At 43.6% G+C, this 20,474-nt stretch overlaps 1 protein-coding gene across 1 annotated transcript in view; it reads right to left on the reverse strand.

The window, feature by feature from the left end:
- LOC127228478 (transcription elongation regulator 1-like protein) overlaps positions 1 to 20,474 on the reverse strand; it is a 64,832-nt gene that overhangs the window by 27,290 nt on the left and 17,068 nt on the right. The window contains exon 4 of the mRNA XM_051193238.1: positions 11,759 to 11,828. Within this exon, the coding sequence (XP_051049195.1) occupies positions 11,759 to 11,828 (70 nt within the window). The remainder of the gene's footprint in view (positions 1 to 11,758; positions 11,829 to 20,474) is intronic.

The raw sequence follows: 20,474 nt of genomic DNA on the forward strand, positions 1-20,474 counted from the left end.
CTTCTGGGCACAACCTTGTGCCAGCAGCCACACGCCTCTCATGTACTCTCCACTCACAGAACTTCTCCGTGCAGTCTGTACCCTGTCCTCCCACTGCCGTGGAGCATCTTTGTCATGTGCTTTTCCTTTTCAGATGTCATTCTGCTCTCTGTCCACTCAGGGATAACTCAGCTTCTGCATGTCACTTTGTTGTCTTTGTAATACATGGCACCTGCCTTGACTAGCTGAGCTCTTTTGTCCCCAGAGCGAAATCTCTATGCAAGATGGTGACACACCTGGTTTTTCTTAAAGAGCCATTCCAACATCTGTTTTCTACAAATGCAGAGACACTGGGTTCCTGTTGGCAGCAAAGGACTTGTTATACCTCATCACCAACAATTAGTGAGTGAATTCCTATTGGAATTGACTTTGTGATAACCACTTCCTTGAAGACACTGAATGCAGTAGAATTCCGGGTCTGCTTCCTAAAGAGAATGGGGTTTGCTGTCTTCACTTTTCTTTTTTGTGGCACCTGTAAGTCTCAGGTCCCCACATCCCAACCCTATCACAGCTGTTGTCTTAGCACTGTAGACTGGTGGCTGCAGGAACAGTCCAGTATGCGATTACTCCCACATTGTGTAAGTCTTCTGAATTTGTGGCCATGGGCTTCTACTCACTGATGGAAGTAATCAAAGGAATTTATGACAAGAAATTGTCTTTACAAATGTACCCTAGTTCAGATTTTTCATTCTTGCATACAAGTCAGAAGCTGAGAGAGAAACAGAAGGACTCAAATGAGGCTGGATGTCCCAGCCGTCCATGACTCAGCTCTGCCATGTATGCACTAACTTTTCCATTCCCACTGTCTTTATGCCCCCAGCAAAAACATAGGATTCACCCTGTGTGGTGGGGGAAGAATGTTGGGAACTAATCAAGTTTGTTCTCTATGGTCTCACACATCTTAGACATCACCCTAAAATGTAGTGTGACCTGAGGCACACTTAAACTCTGTTTGAATTCTCCTTGAACTCTGTTTCTCCTTCTCTGCACTCTTTCTATCCATAAGTTTCAATACTGATAGTATCTGCCATTTGAGATTTTAGAAAACTAATTGAGATAGAAATGTCTGGTGTTGGTTTACAGTTCTCTGTGTAATATATCTCCTTTCAATTGATATCATGTACTTAAATGTCTTAGTGCAGTCAAAGATATTGATTTAGGATTTGGTAGCAATGGTGATGATGTTAGTAATGAAGGGGATGCTATTGGGATTGTGGAAATGATGGTGATGATGGTAGTAATAATAAACATTGTGATGCTGTTAGTAATGGCAGCAATGATGGCTAAAATGATGGTGGCATGATGTAGATGATGTTGCTAATGATGATAATGATGAGGATGATAACATGAATGATGATGATGATGATAGCTGGGAAGATGGTGATTATGATGATGGTACGGGTGACAATTCTTTACCCTCATTGGCTATGGTGGCTTTGGCCATCCACAATACTCCTCCCTAACCAGGTTGCAGCTTCTGTCTAACTGTAGATATATCCCCTTTTATTTGATTTAACGGATGAGGAGAACCATTCTGTCTTCCAGCAAAAATGGCTGGGAATTTATCATCAAAATATCACCAGCCTGTAACTCTGGTGTTAGACACAATATAAAATTCTGCAGGAATCAAAGTTTCTGTGAATCTTTTTGCCTTATGGGGCCTCCGACATCTTATCGTGCAGTGTTACAAATGATCTTCAGATGTAGCACACTTTGAGCGATCTCTGTGTCTGGCATTTAGCCCCCACACTGTGCCGTGCAGGGGTTTGCTTCTGGCAGCTGTAAAGCAGGTTGGTTCATCAATCTGGGGCTCTGGGGCTCTGGGGCTCTGGAAAAGACCAGAGCAAGGGAGCCTGAGCTCTGCCCACACTGTTCAGGTAGGGACTAAGGCCCATGCTGTCATCAGGACAGATGCCTCTCTAAGTTGAATCATGGCCATAGGCAAAATTTGAGCTGTGGGGCCTGAGCATGGTTCTAAGCCAGAAACATGCAAGGAGCCAAGCAGAGCTATTGTTCCTCTGCTTGTCTCTTGATGATTTACAAAGGCTCCCAGGTTCATCAAGCCCCTTTCTTCTATGCCTCAGGCCAGGAAGGCTTCCAATGGCTGAATAGCTGTCATGTGTGTCCTCGGTGTGGTCACATTTATTTGTCTCTCCCAGCATCTACTGACCTTGTGGTTACGACTTTTGTATATATCAGGAGCCACATTAGGCATAGAGGACAGAATGGAGAGTGATTGGAGTATGAAGACAGAACACAGCTCTTATGGGTCCTACAGCATACTGGTGACCCTGTGGGCAAAGGATTTTGTCATTCATAGGCTACGAGTCCCTTGGTTATGGATTATCTGCTGAAAAGTATTTTGCTTACAATCCTCTGGGTATCAAGCCCTCTAAGTTGAGATAATGTATCCAAGTTGCTGAGCACGATGGCTGATCTGCAAATGATTATGATTTGATCAGCAGTGATGGTGGCATCTTATGACTGGTGGCAGAATCCCAGTGGACCTGGAGTTCCAACTCCTGCAAGACATGTTGTAGCTGCCCAGGCAGCAGACACTGGCTGCTACATCTGTTTCATTAGTGGCTCCGCTGGGTACTATGTCCCTCTTACACTGCTCCAGTGCTTAGATTAGCTAACCCTGGAAGGTTTTCCTGCAGTTATAGGTTCTTAATCACTAGCAGATATGTGTTTCTGCAATGTGACCCTGCACCATGTCATTGGGAGCATATTCTGGCAAGCTGACATTGATTCTAGTCTACATTCAGCAAATGCTTGCTCAGGAAGTTTGTACCCATCTCTAAGGAATCCCCCTCCCCCCGCCAGATTAGGTCTTGGCCAAGGGAGAGCAGTGGGTGCTTAGAGCATGACTGACAATGACTGTTCATCCACTTACAGAGCAGACTATAACAATTAAAATACCACTTCCCTCCCTCTGCCTATTGCCTCCAGGAAGCATAATAGTGATGGTGATGATGGCGATGATGGTGGTGATGGTGATGATAATGATGGCAATGGTCATTTTTGGTGTATACCTTTTGTGGGGACTAATGGATAAAGGAAATAGATCTTGGACACATGCATCTCAGAACACAATGCTCTTTGGAAACCTGACTTAAAATGAAAAGAAGCCTCAAGTGCTCAATACAGGGAAGGCAGGAGCCACTTTTTAAAACTTTCTTACATACATAGCCCAAAGCAGACAGAGTTGCAAGAAAAAACAAAAAGCCACAGACTTCTTGACACACTGAATTATGAATGAGTACCGGCTGGTCACAGCCCCACAGGTCTTCAGTATCAGCAATTGTCTGAGAAGAAGGCAAACAGAGGCCCCACAGCCTGAGGACCTGAGCAGTAGGAAGTCTAAGACCCCACAGTAAGCAAAGTCCTAGGGTTAGAGATAGCCTGAGCTCAGCCTAAGCATCGCTTCCAAATTGTAGCTGATATAACAGTGTCTAAACTGCAGGAAAGTCCATGGGGCTGTGAAAAATCCTTTCCTGAGTAAAACCTCACTGAAGAAAAATTAGGGCAGGCAGAAGCACCAGGGACAACAAAGGGGTGGCTAGGCAAGGGAAGCCTTGGAGAAGAGACAACAGAGCCCAAACACAGGGCCCCTTTGTGCTTTACTTGGGACAGGGTGCTGGGCAGAGCACAGGAGCACAGCCCCAGCCCTACCCCATCACAGCATAATGTCAACATGGACATCTAATTCGAAGCCTAGCCCCACTCACAGCCAGTACACAGATGAGAATATGGACAGAACAGTGTGTCTGTCAGCAATGAAGCAAGGTTAGCCCACCCACCCAAGAGCCTGAGGAGAGCATAACCTCAGAAACTGAGCTAAAATTTTTAGAAAGAGTGTGATAGATGCTACTAAATAACAGCACAAGGAAGGGCAGAAAACATGAAGGAGGAGGTAATTGGAAAAATAAAGACTTGGCAAAGGAATCTAAGAAAATCCAGGAAATGTTTAAAAACAAAAGGAAAACACTAGAGAGGAGAAATACAGTAGCCAGAACACAAGTGTGAGCAGGGTGATGATGTCTTAACAGAAATAGAAATGGAGGGGCCAGAGAGAGAGCCCAGTGAGCAAAGATGCCTCTGAAGCCCCCTAGAGGTTAAGGGAGAGAACCCCCCACAAAGAAAACTTATCCTCTGACCCCCCCCCCCTCTCTCTCTCTCACACACACACACACACCACGGTAATAAATAAATAAACATTTAAAAAGAATTCAAAGTCAAGAGAACCAGGATGCTGAGAAAATGGTATCATAAAGGGTGAAGAAGAGGCACCAGCAGACCTGGGGTGTCCAATAAAATGAACAATGGTGCAGCAGGACACAGCAAAACACATGCAAGAAAGGGTCCAGATGTGGAAAGACACCTCCATATTTCAGTAACATGCACCTCAGGCCTGTGACAATTAACCAATAATGCCAGCTTGGGAGACAGACAAATGTGGGCCTCAGTGACTTTGAGGACAGTCTGATCTATAGAGCAAGTTCCAGGACAGGCTCCAAAGCTACACAGAGAAACTGTCTCGAACCTCCTGCCTTCAAAAGACTAGAAATTGCAAAAGAAAACAAATCAGGGAGACGTGAGCCCTCTAGGCCTGGAGACCACCTAATAACGTCAAAAGATTATTAATGGTTTACTTTTAATGCTTATATTAATTAGGCCATTGTCCTAAAATATTTACAAATATAATGTACCCAGTACTTGGAGTTGTTTCAGGATAACTGAAGAGCCATGAACTAGAGCTCCCACACACCCAGACATGCCTACGGGCCAACCTTGCTGAGATTCCTGGGTGATTGGAGGTTGTGAGCAGGGAAACCAAAATGTGAGGGTGAGGTGTATTTTGTTCATTGTGTTCAACTCTTCTGTAATTAAAGTTAAGGTAACCATTGCTTTGAGATGGGAAGTACTCTTGTCATCCTCACTGTGGGGTCTGCTGCAGCAGTGTTAGCGGGAGAGTGGCTTGCCTTCTCTCTCCCATCAGCGCCAGGCCTGTTTGCTTTGATAGAATGGCTCTGTCTAATCTGGGTATTACAAATGCACCAGCATGCTTCAATCATACCACCCCTCATTGGTGCTATCCTGCCTCTAGGCAAGGCCCTCAGGCACCTTCCCTCTTCAGGAGCACACTCTGCTTTGTCTTGTTGGCCTTTGATCACCCGGAATTATCACCACCTTCCTCCCCAAAACTGAGTAGTCTCTATAATAGAGAACAACCACACAGATCAGAATTAGCCTATTGTTTATCACATTGAAAACACAGTGTCTTTCATGGAAGATGAGAAGAAAGGGGCTAACATAGCTATATAGTGCTTCTGGAGGGTTTGGGATGTTCTAAGCTGTCAACAATCTGTTTTATATATATATAAACAATAAATGTGGAAATCCTTCCCCCCTTGACAGTGTCTTCCTTCTGTATTCCTGTAGTGATGTGTGTGGAACCCCTGGCAGACAAATATAATACAATAAACATTGGTTAGTTGACTTCCACAAGATGGGCAGATGGGCTCCTGGAAAGAAAACCTGCCACAGCTCTCCAGTGAGTACCAACCCCTCACTCAGTTTCACATACCTCACAAGCTACCTGTTCATGTCTAACAACTTCAAAAAGTTGCAGTCATTTCAGAAACCCTAATTGTCCTTTGGGTCCTAGAGTAAGTTGAGAAACAGCTGAAATCTCTGTCTCAGTGTGGACAGCTACATTGGGCCTTGGAGCCTGACAATCAGTGGGAAGGAAGGTGTTCTGAGGGTGGCAAGTGCTCTGGATCCCAGGATAAAAGGAAATTGCAGAAGACAAGAGCAAAGTAGAGCTGAACCTTGAAACTGGCTGCCAAAATGAGATACTCACAGTCTCAGAACCCATGGCCTATCCTCCTCTGTGCCACTGTCTGTGCAGTTCCAAACCTGTACACACTGAGTGGTGACATGTTTTTGTTCAGTGCATGGAAAATGAGGACTAGAGTCACATCATCTGGGAAGGTGTTTAGCCACTTATTCATCCATCTATTTCACCTGCCTTTCTGAGGCTCAACCTTTCATAGCAGAACTGATACTGTGTGGTCACCGGGCAAGACACAAGTCTAGCATTGTCTCAGAAATCTGCATCCTGCTAGCAAGATGGGCATGGGAAGCACCTAGACCCGCCTTAAGCATACTAGAGCCATGCATACAGGTTGACAAGCCAGTCAGATAGAAGCTGGGGGTGGAGAAGAAATGCCTTCCTTCTTTTAGATAAGAGCAGCTTGCTGATGCTCCCCAGCCATGATGAAGGAAGAGCATGTGGACAGGGCTGTGCTACGGATTGGAGGAAGGGCCAAGGTTCTTCATCAACCACAAGACTATAGGGTTCCTGACAGAATGTACGAACAGAGCCTCATTGGAAGAGATTCTGCAAAAGGCTACTATTTATGAGATGGTAGAGCAGAAGTAACACACGTGTTTTATCTCCAAGTTCTCTGCCATCCTGGGCCATCCCAAGGATGCCTGCCAGCCTTACTCACACAGGATGATCATGGGGCCAATGGAAGCCAAGTGCTCACTATGCAATGGGTGTAAGTAAGTAGGGTGTAGATGAGAACCAATGAAGAAAAATCAGAGGCTAACACACTGGACCCCATTTTAGACTGGCTTCTTGCCAGCCAGATTTCAGACTTCTCTCAGTATAAGTGAAAAACCTGATGGGAAATAAGAACTCCACCTGTCTCCACCCACTAGGAAATAGCTCTGTGTCCAGACATAGCAAAAAGGCTGTAATACAGTGGTCTCCTGATCATTGCTCCCTCATCTAAGAAATACATGAATTTCTTTGTCACTTTCAGAAAAAAATGAATAAATTCAGAGGACTGTTCACTTTGTGGCTTAAAAAGACAAATTGAAATCCCATGACAAATTGCTGCTTCTGCACTCAATCTTCTCACAGGCAGATGTCAATGAAGGGTCCTGTGTGGAACACCTTAGTGATACATGACAGAGGTCCAACTCCTTTTATAAAGGCACAGATTTCTATGCAGTGCCAGTTGGTCACCAAAAAGAATGAATTAAGTGCAAGGCATTACTTAAAAGGTAAGTGGAGGTGAATAATTTGTTCATCACCATACATGTCAAGGACTACAAAGACCTCACACTCTCTCTTGTCTCACTAAGTCCCCACAGAATTGGGCAGACCACTAAGGCTGGCATAGAGAGGCAGAAAATTCTATTGTCATCCAGGGACATCTTTAGAAATGTGATTTCAGAACATCGTCTTAGAGCATTTTTAAATGTTTCTCACTCTCGATAGTTGATTTTTCAAAATGGCCCCCATCGGCTCATCTGTTTGAATACATGAGCTGCAGTTGGTGAAACTGTTTAGAAAGAATTAGGAAGTGTGGCCTTGTTGCAGGAGGCATGTTACTCAAGGCTTTCAGGTTTCAAAGATCCACACCATTCCAAGTGTGTTTTCTTTCTCTGCCTCCTACTTCAAGATGTGAGCTCTCAGCTGTTCAGCCACCATCATGGCCTCTAACCATCTGGAACTGTAAGCCAAATTAAATGCTTCCTTTCATAGGTTACTGTGGTCATGGTGTTTTGTCACAGCATTAGCAAAGTAACTAAGACACTAGGGAAGGGAGAAGGGCTCAGCTCACACTGTGAGGACTGGAGCTTTTATGCTGAGCTCCTTCCTGCTGACCAGGTGACAGAAGTTCCCTGATTGAATAGAGGCATCTCATTCACCCTCCCACAGAAAATACTATCCAGGGATAGACTTGACTTAAAGACTATCCAAGGATTAGGAGCTTCTAAACCTCCCATCTTGGCCTTGTTGGCCTGGGATCGAAAGTTACTATTAAATTCGTAGGTTTGGCTTTTGGATAATGACTGTCCTGGAAGAACTTGTCTTGCTATAGGGACCTGTCTGGGGTACATACCTACAAGAAGATGAATCATAGTCATATAATTCCTGGGAGAGAATCTCAAGAACACAAGAGTGGGGAGTCTCTGTGGGACCCAGCTCCTTCTAAATGGTCTGAAATTGCTTTATATCACAGCTCCATCTGCAGACTCTTGGTCTCTGGGAGCATATCAATAGAGGCAGGTTTGGAGAACGCAATGGGAAGACATAAGGTCACTTCTTACTCATTCCAGCATCTTGGATCTTCAGGAAGGACTATGTATGACCTCAAAAAGTACCTATAGTAGTTACTTTCCCATAGCTTTGACAAAACACCCAACAAAAGCAAGTTAAAGAATAGTCTGACCATAGTCTGGGAGTATAGTTTATCATGGCAAGGAAGGCATAGTGGCAGAGGAATACGGCAGCTGGTCATATTGTGTCTATAGTATGGGATCTCAGAGAGTGAATGAACCATATTCAGGGTGGGTGTTACCCCTAAAGCTAAACCTTTCTGGAAACACTGCCATTGATATATACAAAGTTGTGTCTCCCAGGAGAATCTAAATCCTGCCAAGCTGATAAGACTAGCCATAGCAATAATCTACTTGACCTGACAGACAGTTTTTTTTTGTTGTTGTTTGTTTTTGTTTTTATTGTTTGTTTGTTTTTTGGCAGGAGTCAGTCAGATTTATACATCCAAAGCCATCAACTGCATCCCAAAATGTTAGAGGCCACAGCAATAAACATCGTCCCATCTTTTAGTCAACCTAGTATTAGAAATCTGTACTGGCGACATGGAAATGGCAAAGTGTTATCAAAGCCAATGTGCCAGTGCTGAAGAACGACAATTTATTGACTCAACAGGAGCCCCTATTCTTGAGTGGGAAAACCTAGAAAGCTGCCATGCATGCCATGACGACTTCTCTGTAATGTTTAGTGGTTACTTCCACTCTGATTTCTAAACCAGATGACATACTTTTGCTGAGTCCCCCCAAAATAATTCCACTTGAATTTTAAATAAAGTCCCAGCTCTCTAAAACATACAGCACACTCTAAAAGCAGGTTGAAACTATAAAAAGACCCACTCTTCAGTTAGTAGGAACTCCAAGCACGAGAAGAGGCCATGCAGCAATGAGTCAATTTTCTGGTCCCAGGGAAGATGGATGAGTTTGCATCAGGAACACATTCCACTAAATAGTAAATAACAAGCTTTCAGGAAATGGCACTCACCAGGTAGTTTAAAATACTTTTGTGTTTTGAAAGCTTGTCATTGTGACATATTTCTCCTCCAAGGGAATTTTAGGGAAAGTATCATTTGTGCCTACATTATCTGCACAATCAATTTAATTCCATCTGAGTCTGAATTCCCCAAGTGGTATCAGCTGTGCCAGGGCTCATCAGAAATGCAGGGGTAGAGAAGAATCGAGAACCACCATTACAATCATTTATCCTCCTATTTCTATATATGACATATTGGTCCAGCAGTCACCCTTTGCAAGAAAGTTCTCAGTGTTTTTTGAAGAGGAACAATATTGTTATTTATTCTAAAGGGGCAGGTCAAGATGAAGTGACTCCAGAAAGATGTGTGGAGCCATATGCCTTGCTCCTCACACCAAATTCTGTAATATCAAATTCATGCAGTGCCCAGACCTGTGAAATTCCATTTGCCAAATGTAGTGGGGTTCATTAGCAGTGAGCCATGAGGCACTGCAAAAAAAAAAAAAAAAAAAAAAAAAAAAAAGTGGGGCTTCAGACATGATAAGCTTGCCTTCTGCCCGACACCAAGGCAGACCTGTCTTCCACACACAGGGCAGGCCAACTTCTGCACATATAGAGGAAAAGTTGATTTCTGTGAACACAAGGAGGCTTACCGTCTGCCACACAGAGAAGGCTAGCCTTCTGTATATATAGGGCATACTCAACCTCTCTGGTGCATATACTGGATCAGGAATGAATGATTTCCAGAGCTTTTTGGAATATGCCTGGTCCAAAGTTTGACACCTCCCTGGCTACTGAATATTTTCCTTCAGGAAAGACAGTCTCACCAAGGCAGCCCTGGGTGACCTAGTGAGCCTGGAGGTACATCAGCATATGACAGGCACCAGCCCCTCCCTTAGCTGCTGTGGATGTAGACATGCATAACTGCAGAAACTGGAATAGCTCTGCAGGAAACATCTGTGCTTTTTTCAAAGTCAGTTTTTTTTTTTTTAATTCTGGAAATCATTCAGATGATTAGAACCAAAATTAATGTTTTGCTGTTATTTAAATGCCAACTGCTCAGAATCTGAGGCCAGTCCATTTCCCTCGAACCACAGGGGGCTTGTCTCAAGTTTCAAACTCAGTGCACTTGTGCACAGACCAGCTGGGACAGGTTGGCTGACAGTCATGTCATAGACAAGAAAGGCAAAAAAGCTGCACTTCCTCCCATTCCCCGGACCCTTGAACCATCAAGGACTCTGCATAAAAATCTCCTATGGCCACACAGGTATTTCTTTGACCCCTCCTCCCCCACAAAATGACCTTTTAAGGGCAAGAGTTGAGGCAGTCAGAAAGCAGAGGCCTTCAAGACTGGGATGATAGGCTTGGCCCCAGGGTCACACAGAGTTCTGTTTCTGCTTTATGGTAGCCCATCCTTCACACACCCAACATCACCTCCAGAGTGAGGCACAGCAGCAGGAGCCCAGGGATGAGAAAAACCATCCCCTGCTGGCAACAGTGTCTGCACTTTACCCTTCATAGTTCTCCTTCTCCCTCCAATTTAACTGGGGCATTCATTGGAGAGAAGGATTCACCCTATGTTCCAGCTATCAGGGACACGCTGAACCAACATCTAGTTTCCCCATCATCTTTTTGTTTACTGAAATATCTCAGAATGAAGGACCAAGGATGTGAAGATGGATAGCAGTTCTGAAACAGGATTTCATTCTTTGTTATTCCAAATGTCTGCTTCTTCTTCTTCTAAGGGACATTTGTTTTTTTAAAGAAAATGTTGCCAACATGCTTGACCAAAACCTTTGAATTCTGGTCCAGAACTGTGGAGACCCTAAGAGGAGCGCATAGAGAAGCCAGGTGCAATGGGGAAGGTACCTGATGAGCTCAAGCAAGTCTCAGATTCCAGAGAAATAAACATCCAGGTCCTACCTAGGCCAAAGACAACTAAGTTCATGATGTAGCCTGAGAAATACTGCTTGGCATTCAAGACTCGCCCCTACTCTTCTCAGCCCATAAAGGTGCCTAAAGCCACATCCTTCCTTTCCTGTCCTGTTCTGAGGACTTAGACACCATATTGTCCCAGCATATTCCCTGTATGTGATGCTCAGTATACAAAGGACAGACTAATGACCTTGGGAGAGGCACTCAAAAGGAAAGGACAGATGTTCTATCCCACATGTGTAGCCATGCAGTGACAAGCCAGCTTGTCATGTCACTAAGTACTACATGTAGTTCTGCGGACAGCTCCACAGGTTCACTTCCAGATGAACTTATGAGACAGGAACTGGATGCATTGCAAGCAAGACCCAGAGAGGCAATATCCAACCACAACTGCCTGCCTTAACTTAGTATTTTACACAGCACAGGTCAGGTGTGCCATGAGTAGTAGGCCGCCATGGTCACTTCCACAGGGTTCTGGAAACTGAATGTGTACTTCTGAACTTTAATGATGTGCCCAGATCAGGTGCCAAGAGATAACTCATGCCATCTGCTTCATAGTTAAGCTATTTGTTGTTGTTGTTGTTGTTGCCCAAATTCAATGTAGTCAACATGTTTTCTTTGCATACCACCAAAGCAGCATGGGAAGACACAATAGGATAGGACAGTGCCACCTACCTATTCCTCTTAGTTTTCACACTTTGGTCCTCACTGCCATCTTCTGAACTGGATCCGTCACTGCTGTCAGCTGAAAGAAACAGCACATTAGCACAGCTGTAGGGCCAGTCTTAGTGTTCTGGAAACCAGCAGGCAGCTGTGGTACTCAAACAAACCCATCTAAAAATTAGGAAACTGGATTTCTCTTAGACACTGGGATTACTCTTATGAACTTGCTTTCTTTGATACATATGCCTCTGAATTTCAGTAGAAAAGATACCTGACTGTTGATGTCAAAGAGGCCTTGCCCAGCCCCTGTGCCTCCAGAGGTCATCAGGTCTTCAGAGGGACTGGGTGAGTAATTCAGATAAAAACCAACCACCGCTCTACCCTCAGGATCAGCCCTTCCCACACACTTATGAGCACTGCCTCTCTGCCAGTTGGCCACTGACGTGGTAGCTTCTCCACATTGGCCTCTTGGTATCCAGGGCTTCCCTCCATCCACTGCAATAGTTAACAGGCCCTTTCAGCATGCCATATAATCTTCCCCACAGACTACCTGTTTCCAAAGCCCAATCATTTAAAAGATGTGTTACTGTTTTCAAGCTGCATATCACAGCCCTGAAAACACAGAATGGCAAGCATGTATTGGTGCATTGTATGATTGTAAGAGAGCAAGAAAGAGTGAGAGATGGTTCTAGAGCCTTGTCAATTCTGACCCATTGTGTGGACTATGGTCACAGTAAAACAAGAGGTAACCTAGCCTCGCCCCCTCCCCTTTGTGTCTGCATACTCCCAAATTCACCATGTCTAAAAGCCAGTCATAGTATTGACAGCAGAGAAAGGGTGGAGTCCACTTAGCAGAGTGTGCCTCCAGGTCATCGCCACATTTCCACTTGGGTCACATTCACCCCATCAGTTAATGTGTATTGCCTTATCTTTCCTGGAAGACCAAGTGTTCTTGCCCCCCCCCTCTCTCTCCCTTTCTCTCTCTCTCTCTCTCTCTCTCTCTCTCTCTCTCTCAATACATTCTAATATGATTTTTTTTTTTCAAGACATGGTTTCTCTGTATTGCTTTAGAGCCTGTCCTGGCACTCACTCTGTAGATCAGGCTGGCCTCCAACTCACAGAGATCCCCTGTATCTGCCTCCAGAGTGCTGGGATTAAAGGTGTGTGTCTCCAATACCCGGCCATATATGAAATTTTTATCAATCAAAAATAAATAAAAAATCAAATGCTATACTTCTTATGCCCTGCATTTAGTATCCTAGGAGAGCCTGTCTGTCTATTCATACATAATTCTGCTCTCATTGTGGGCTGTGCAGCAGTTAATGGAATGAGAGGGCCAGATTTCAGAGGCTTCCGGCTTATCCATGAGACTACACGTGTCTTCTAAGTACTTCTCCTGTCTGTGTGTACAGAGGTATGATTCTAGTTTGACTGTGACAAGTGACTGACCAGTTTGTATCCACTTGTCTTTCCTATAGCCTCACTTAGGGATGAGGAGACAAGCAGTGTCAGGTCACCCTGGAGCACTGGGCGGCTCTAATCTTTCACCTCAGCATACTCCAGAGAGGCCATGACAAATGACAACCTTAAATGCAAAGGCTATTTAATAATTGCACAGATACTATTCAAGATAAACATGTGTACGTAATGTTGGTTATTGTTTTGGAGGGCTTTTGATTATTTTGAATAAGCTCAACATGAGTAGACATTCTTTGTCCAGATATAAAAATTCGTAAATCACAAAAGAAAATATCTGCAAATTTGACTGACTTTAAAAGTATAATATCAAAATAAATCTGCCAGGTTGGCCTCTGCCATTACCAGTGATTACAATCATCTTCCTCACACCTGGGAGCCTATGAGCACCGCTACTCAGGAGGGCAGTGCTGGGACAGGGAGAGGTTGCCATCCTCCACTCAATTCATGGATGATGGAGCAGAAACAGCTGCGACCATGTACAAAGAAAACAACATACTACCTGAAGTTTGCATGAAAAGTCAGAGATGGTTTGAACCAGCCAGCAGCAAGCCAAGTCAGCAATTCCCCCAAAAGTAGGGAAAAATACTTAAGAGAGTTTCCACCCGAAAGTACCCAGAATGCCTAGTTGAACCAACTGACAAAGCACACAGAGACAGAGAAACAGCAAAGAATTTAAAAGACTAGTCTGAAGAAAGCACATAGGCTGACTTCACTTGGATACATCAGACATGGACTAAGAACTGAGAATGCAGAAAGCCTTAATAGCAAAGCAGAAAGGAAGCTTCAGACACTAGACCTCATAATGATTTCTTCAATGGGACAACAGAAATATAGCCAATGTGGAGGACTGGGGAGATGGCATGGTGGTTACGCATGCGCACCACTCTTACACAGGACAGGAGTTTGGTTCCCAGCATCCATGTAGGGTGGCTCATGACAACCTGTACCCCAGCATCAGAGGATCTGATACTCTCTTCTAGAATTTGTGGAAGGATACCAGGTGCCAAGGGGAAGAGACCATAGGAAGCTACTGCCTGATAGAGCTTCAGTTTAGGGAGATGGAAAAGCTCTAGAAGTAGCTAGTAGTGATGGTATACAACATTATAAATAAACTTAATACCACTAAATGTACATTTTAAGATGGCTAACTGGTAAGCTGCATGCTACATATATTTTTCTCAGAATGAAAAAATCATGAGCAAACTGTTTTATGGAAAAGATCAGAGCTCTGGAAAAATACTGAAAAGATATTATAGTCAAACACATTAATCCCTCAATTTACAGGCGTCCCAATAACTCAACCAGAAAGACAAACATGAATATATTCCCAGGAACACAAAACAAATGGCCAACAAACCCCTGAGAATCACTCAAAATTAAAGAAATGCCAGCTGAAACAAAGAATGGCTTTACATTAAGTTCTGGTGATGTACAATGCTGGTACAGAGTGAATCAGTGGGAGTATGTATTGATTGATTGATCCCTTCAGAGGTAGATGTCACAATATTAGAAATTTAAAATGCACACACCTGATGATGTAGCAATTCCAGTAATATGAAATGACACAATAGATATTCTTGTGAAAATGTGGGTATATATTGACATAAGCAAACACATGTTAAGCTACAGAATTCATAGAATGTTGTTTATTATCCAGCATTAAATCCCATGTATCTCTGAGATGACATTTCTTTCTGGGAGTTGAGGGATTACTCTGACTATGAAAGAGTGCATCAGGTACAATCTGTGGTTGAAACTCATTAGGGGATCATGGAATTAAATAGTGGTAGGTGAGGTAAGTGTGCATTCAAATGAGATCCTTGAGCTGTGATCTGTACTTGAGTTCCAGATAGTCATAGTTTATAGAGGACGGTGCAGCCATTCCTCCCTATCAACTTTCCAGGCAAGATATGCCCATGAGTACAACAGTGGCGTGACTGTTATGGAAACAATCAACTATTTTCTGGTTGAAGTTGAGGCCTGGTCTACAGAAGAATCCGTGTTTGGTACTACAATTCAGGGGGGGAAATGGTTGAGACTGGGGAAATTACAGGCCTCAGAGAAGAGGTTTCTGTTATTATTATGTTAAATAGATGTGATGCGCCTGTCAAACTCCTCCAAATATTTTTTGCTTATGTATGTAGATTACCACTGCTGTCAGCTCACACAGTTCAAGGAGCCTACTAATTTTGACAGTGGGCAACAGTTATTGCAGAGGCTTCATTCATGGTGACAGAAACGATCTATTCTATTTCATCCCTTTCTGAGGTTTCAGAGACATCAGAGAACATGATAGAAGAAGGTGTGGAAAAATTTAAAACTAGAGGAAAGGGAGCAGTTCCCCCATGTTGGACATGCCTATCACTATCTTGAAGCAGAGTAGGTATAGCACGCTCATGAGCCCGGGCCTCCTCAAATTTCCTTGTGGAGGGAGAACCTTATAACGCTCACAGGACCCTCATAAGACCTTTATAAGATCTTCATGAATTCACAGCATATAGTTTATTAGCCAGCATTAAATCCTTCCTTTCTGAGATATATAAGAGATAAGCAATTGACTGGAGTGGGTCTCTTCATTAGTGCTACTGTGCATGTGCTGCCCAGAGGACTGGCTACTGTAAGGCTGCCTTTTGAGTTGCCCATGTAAGCAACCACAGTAAATGCATTGGCTCCCCAAGCTGACTTAGACAGTCCTTTCTCTTTTCTGCTAGTAGCTTCTCTGACACAGATATACTTTCCTTATGTCTCTCCGGAAAAAGTAATGGTTCTCTGGTAACAGAAACTATAATGGAGCAAGACTGCTGCCAGCAGGGTAGGCAGCTAGCTCCAGCAGAGACAAAGGCCAAGGACAAGTTACAGTCAGACTAAGCCCACTTCACAGCAGCTCCCTCTGCAGGTCCATCTAGACACCCACAGGTACTAGCACTGTCTTCTATGTGCTGCAGGGCACATTTGAATTCTGGGACTATGGCAATGACAAAGAAGCTCATGTTAAGAAAGAACATGGATTGAGTGGAAGTTGATGCTGCAGGCTGCCCATCCAGGAGATGGATTCCATGGAATGGTTTGTTTGGTTGACTTAGGTTCCCTGCTGAAATTCCAGAAGGAAGCAATGTTCTTCAAGATCATTGCCAAAGGCTTCAACAAGTATGCTATCGATATCGTATGCTCTAATGTGAGTGTGAACTTTCTAGCCTTCCTCTTTTTAGCCCATAAATGGGTGTCTAGGCCTCTCAAATTGGTCTGCTCCTCTTGCCTCAGGGTCTGCAACATTCCATATGTTTGTACCACATATGTGAGGTTCAGTGTCATCAGCCCTGTCTCAGAGGCAATCAAGATCAGTGGCCTGGATGTTTATTGTTCTTGGTTTGCATACCTTTAGAAGGCACATGGCTTCCTGATCTGCATGTGCTCACTTGGAGGTAATGCTAAGTTTCAAGCCTGGGCTTGAGTAACCTCAATTTAAAAAACTAATTGGTTTAAAGAAAAACTAAGTTCCCTCCTCCTTCTCTTCCTCTCCCCACTCCTTCTTCCCTCCTTTTCTCTTGTGCTAGGTGAGAAATGGGTGAAAGTTTGGTTCTGACAAACCACACTAATTAGGGTTGTGTGGTTCCATGTAACAGGCATAAACTGAAGATATAGAAAGTGGCACAGGTTCTCTCTTGTGGAATGGGGGCTAATGAACACGGCTCTATCCTGAACTGCCCAGTAGCCTTGCCTGATGAATGGAGGCCAAATGCGGCTGTGAAGGAAGTGTTATGACAGCATCCTAACTCCTCCCTGCCCCCTCCAGCATCAGCATCTCTTGACTTGACTTGTTCCTTTCCTAGCTGGAACCCCATATAAAACTCTACCTGCATTCTACCCTCAGCTTCCTCTTTCTGCTTTTCTGGTGTCTCATACAGATTGACCAATATAGACATTGGAATGGATCTTAGAAAATAAGATCCCTGTTGCCTTCACTGTGCAAACATCAGTCAGAGTCCTGGACCATACAAAAGGTGTATCATCCAGAACTGAACTCCACGGTGAGCATCAGCCCCTCACACAGAACTGAGCAGGTGGAGTCTGCAGCCAGACCCTCTCACAGTTGCCCAATTCTTCTTGGGCTAATAAAGTTTGCTCTTATACTTTTGGGAGGGTTCCAGCATTTGCTTTTCTATGGCCACCTGTTCCCTTTGTGATGTAAAGATCTAGTACACATTGTCTTGGCCACACAGTGCCTGGGAAGTGGCCCCTTCACCAGCCACAGCTGTGTTTACCCTCAGGATGATTTTATATCCTACTTAGTAAAATGCATGTCACTGTGAATCCACATTTATCCTGAATATAAATGACTAAAATATTTGCACAGCAATTGAAACCGAATGAGCTCTTGCTTGTCTCTATTACCCACCAGGGAACAAGGGATTGTTAACTAAGGCTACCTGTACCTGATTTCTCCTGTGAGACTTGACCATGCAGCTCTTCTTCAGCCTCAGGTAAGACCCACCAGCCTTCAATTCCTGAAGCCATATTTGAGAGACTCATGATCTCAGGAAATCCCTACTTTGCATTCCTTTTCCTGTAAAGTAGGTACATTGCTCATGGAAAGCAGAGATGCCTCCCAACAATGTCACCAACCTCATCCAAATCCTAGGAATTTCTATGTAGTTTACCTAGTAAACAGCCCTGGATAATGAAGTGCTTAAAGAAGGCCCATGTCAGAAAAGCTGGAGAAGGCTCCCAGTTGCTTTGAAGATGGAGGATAGAGAAATGGACCAAGGAAATCAGAAGGCCACTGAGGTCAGAAAGAAGGAAGAAATAAGTACTCCTCAAAGCCTGAAAAGAACAAGCTTTGCTAGCATCCAAGATACTCTCATTGGACTTCTGTTCTCTGGTTCTGAAATCTGGTATTTTATTTCATTGTAGGGCAACCTTTGGCAGCTTGTTACATCATCAATTCATGCCCAAATCCTGTAGTGCAAGCCTGCAGTGCTGTGAGAATTTTGGGAGCCAGGTATGGAAGCTTGTTACACATTTCACTCCATCCTCTGCCAAGAGGAAGCCTAGTGCTTGTGTCTCATCCCAGGCCCCTGTTCTCTTCAGCCACTGGGAGGAGACAGAATAGGAGGAAGAGTGGAGTTATCACTGCCTGACTTCCTGCTCTTCTGCACTCCAGAGGAATCTCTCAATGGCCATGTATTTAATGCCCTCTGACATTTAACGCAGTGCTCTGCTAGACCTCCCAATGAAAGGACTCCCTCAGTGCAGGAACAGGATGCACTCTGGGGACCCATTGGGTGGGCTGCAAGGACATAAATCTGCCAGTGCATTGGCCAGATGGCGAAGAGATTCCTATCCATTTTCAGTAAGAATGGGCATTGCTGCTGCCGATAAGCACAAACAGAACTGTACCTGCGATAGCCTTGATGGCAGTCTAACAATGTGAGTGCCTCTGATGGGAGGAATTCCTGCAGTCCTAGAGTGTAGCAAGGAGTGAGGCCTCTGCTTCTCATTTCACTTCAGTTGAATAGAAAAACTACAGGGCCATAAAACATCTGGATGCATTACAAGGTAATTAAGGAGTAATTTGGATCTTCTCTGGACTCCCTCAGCAAGGCTAGGAGAATGAAAAGGTGGGTCCCTCCTTCCCTGCTGAATGACAAAGGATAAGCACTTGAGCCCAGTAAGCTGACTGATCCTGAGAGCTCCTATGCCCCTGCCTGGCATCATAAATGTTCACACCACACACATACACACACACGCACACACACACACACGAATTCACTCATACTTATATACACATACATGGGCACATTCATACATACATAAACACATATATACACATGTGCATTCACATGCAGACAGTCAGCCACATATACACATATACATACACATCACACACGTAAACAAACATACATGAATACTCAGACACACGTTCATATAAACACACATACACTCATGCATTCTCATATGTACACACATGTAAACACATATATATGTACAAACTCATATTCACACATATCACACACATATTCATATACAAATATATTCATATGTACACATACATATGCACTCTCATATACATACATATACACTCACATACTTATATATACACTCACATTCACACACGTACACATGTATACTCATATACTCACATACACACACTATACACACATATTTAAACATTTACACACTCAGAAACACATATTCCCATACACACAAACACATACATGTATACTCATACACACATACACTCATATATAGTAACACATATATATACACATACACATAAATATACTCATACACACATACATATACATGCATGCATTTTACACACATTCATTTCCATATTCACAACACACATTCTCTCATACATATTACATATTTGTCTCTCACACACTCATACATGTTCACATGCATAAGTGTTTCCATACTTACATACCAAACACATATTCTCTCTCTTCTCACACACATACTTTCACCTCCACATATACGCACATCCACACGTTCACACATTCTCTCTCTTCCTCTGTCTCTGTTTCTCTCTCTGTGTCTCTTTCACATACTCACATACACTGTCTGATGTCAGTTAATGTGGCTGACATTGTACAAAGTTCATTCACTTTATTCGCCTCTTGGAAACCAGTCGGGATGAACAGATCAACCAGACTGCTAAATTGTTCTGTTTAGAATAACAGATTCTGGAGAGATGGCTCAGCTGTTAAAGGCTAGGCTCACAGTCAAAAATAGAATAGAAAGAAACCTGTGTCAATAGACTCTAATACAGACTGGATCACAACTGAACAAATTACAAAACAAAAGTTGCCCCTGAGAGCCACCTCCCTGGAGCCTGTAATACTAAGAAGGCCACATCCTCCGTGAAGAACCAGCAGCCATGGAAAGGGATATGAGGCTGTTGTGGGCTGGACACCATCAGTTCTTCCCTCTTTCATTAATTAATTCTCCAGAAATATCTTCTCCCTTACATGCTTGCCAGGTATCATGGGTTAGAAGTTCTGGTCTCAAAGTACAAGTAAACCTGGCAATTAGAAATTGTAAATGGATGACATTTGCATGCCTTTTAGAATCATGTGAAAACTGCCCATTGTCTTATGGTCTTCTTTTAAAGGTAAAAATGTCCTTGTGGTTGCACAACTCAAAATTACCTGTCTATCCATCTCAAGTGTGTACTGCCCCCGGGTTAAGCTATTCAGACATTCCTGGGTGTGTCCATTAGACTCGATACTTGACTCTGCATTTGTCC

The sequence above is a fragment of the Phodopus roborovskii genome, unplaced genomic scaffold, assembly GCF_943737965.1.
Source record: "Phodopus roborovskii unplaced genomic scaffold, PHOROB, whole genome shotgun sequence".
NCBI lineage: Eukaryota > Metazoa > Chordata > Mammalia > Rodentia > Cricetidae > Phodopus > Phodopus roborovskii.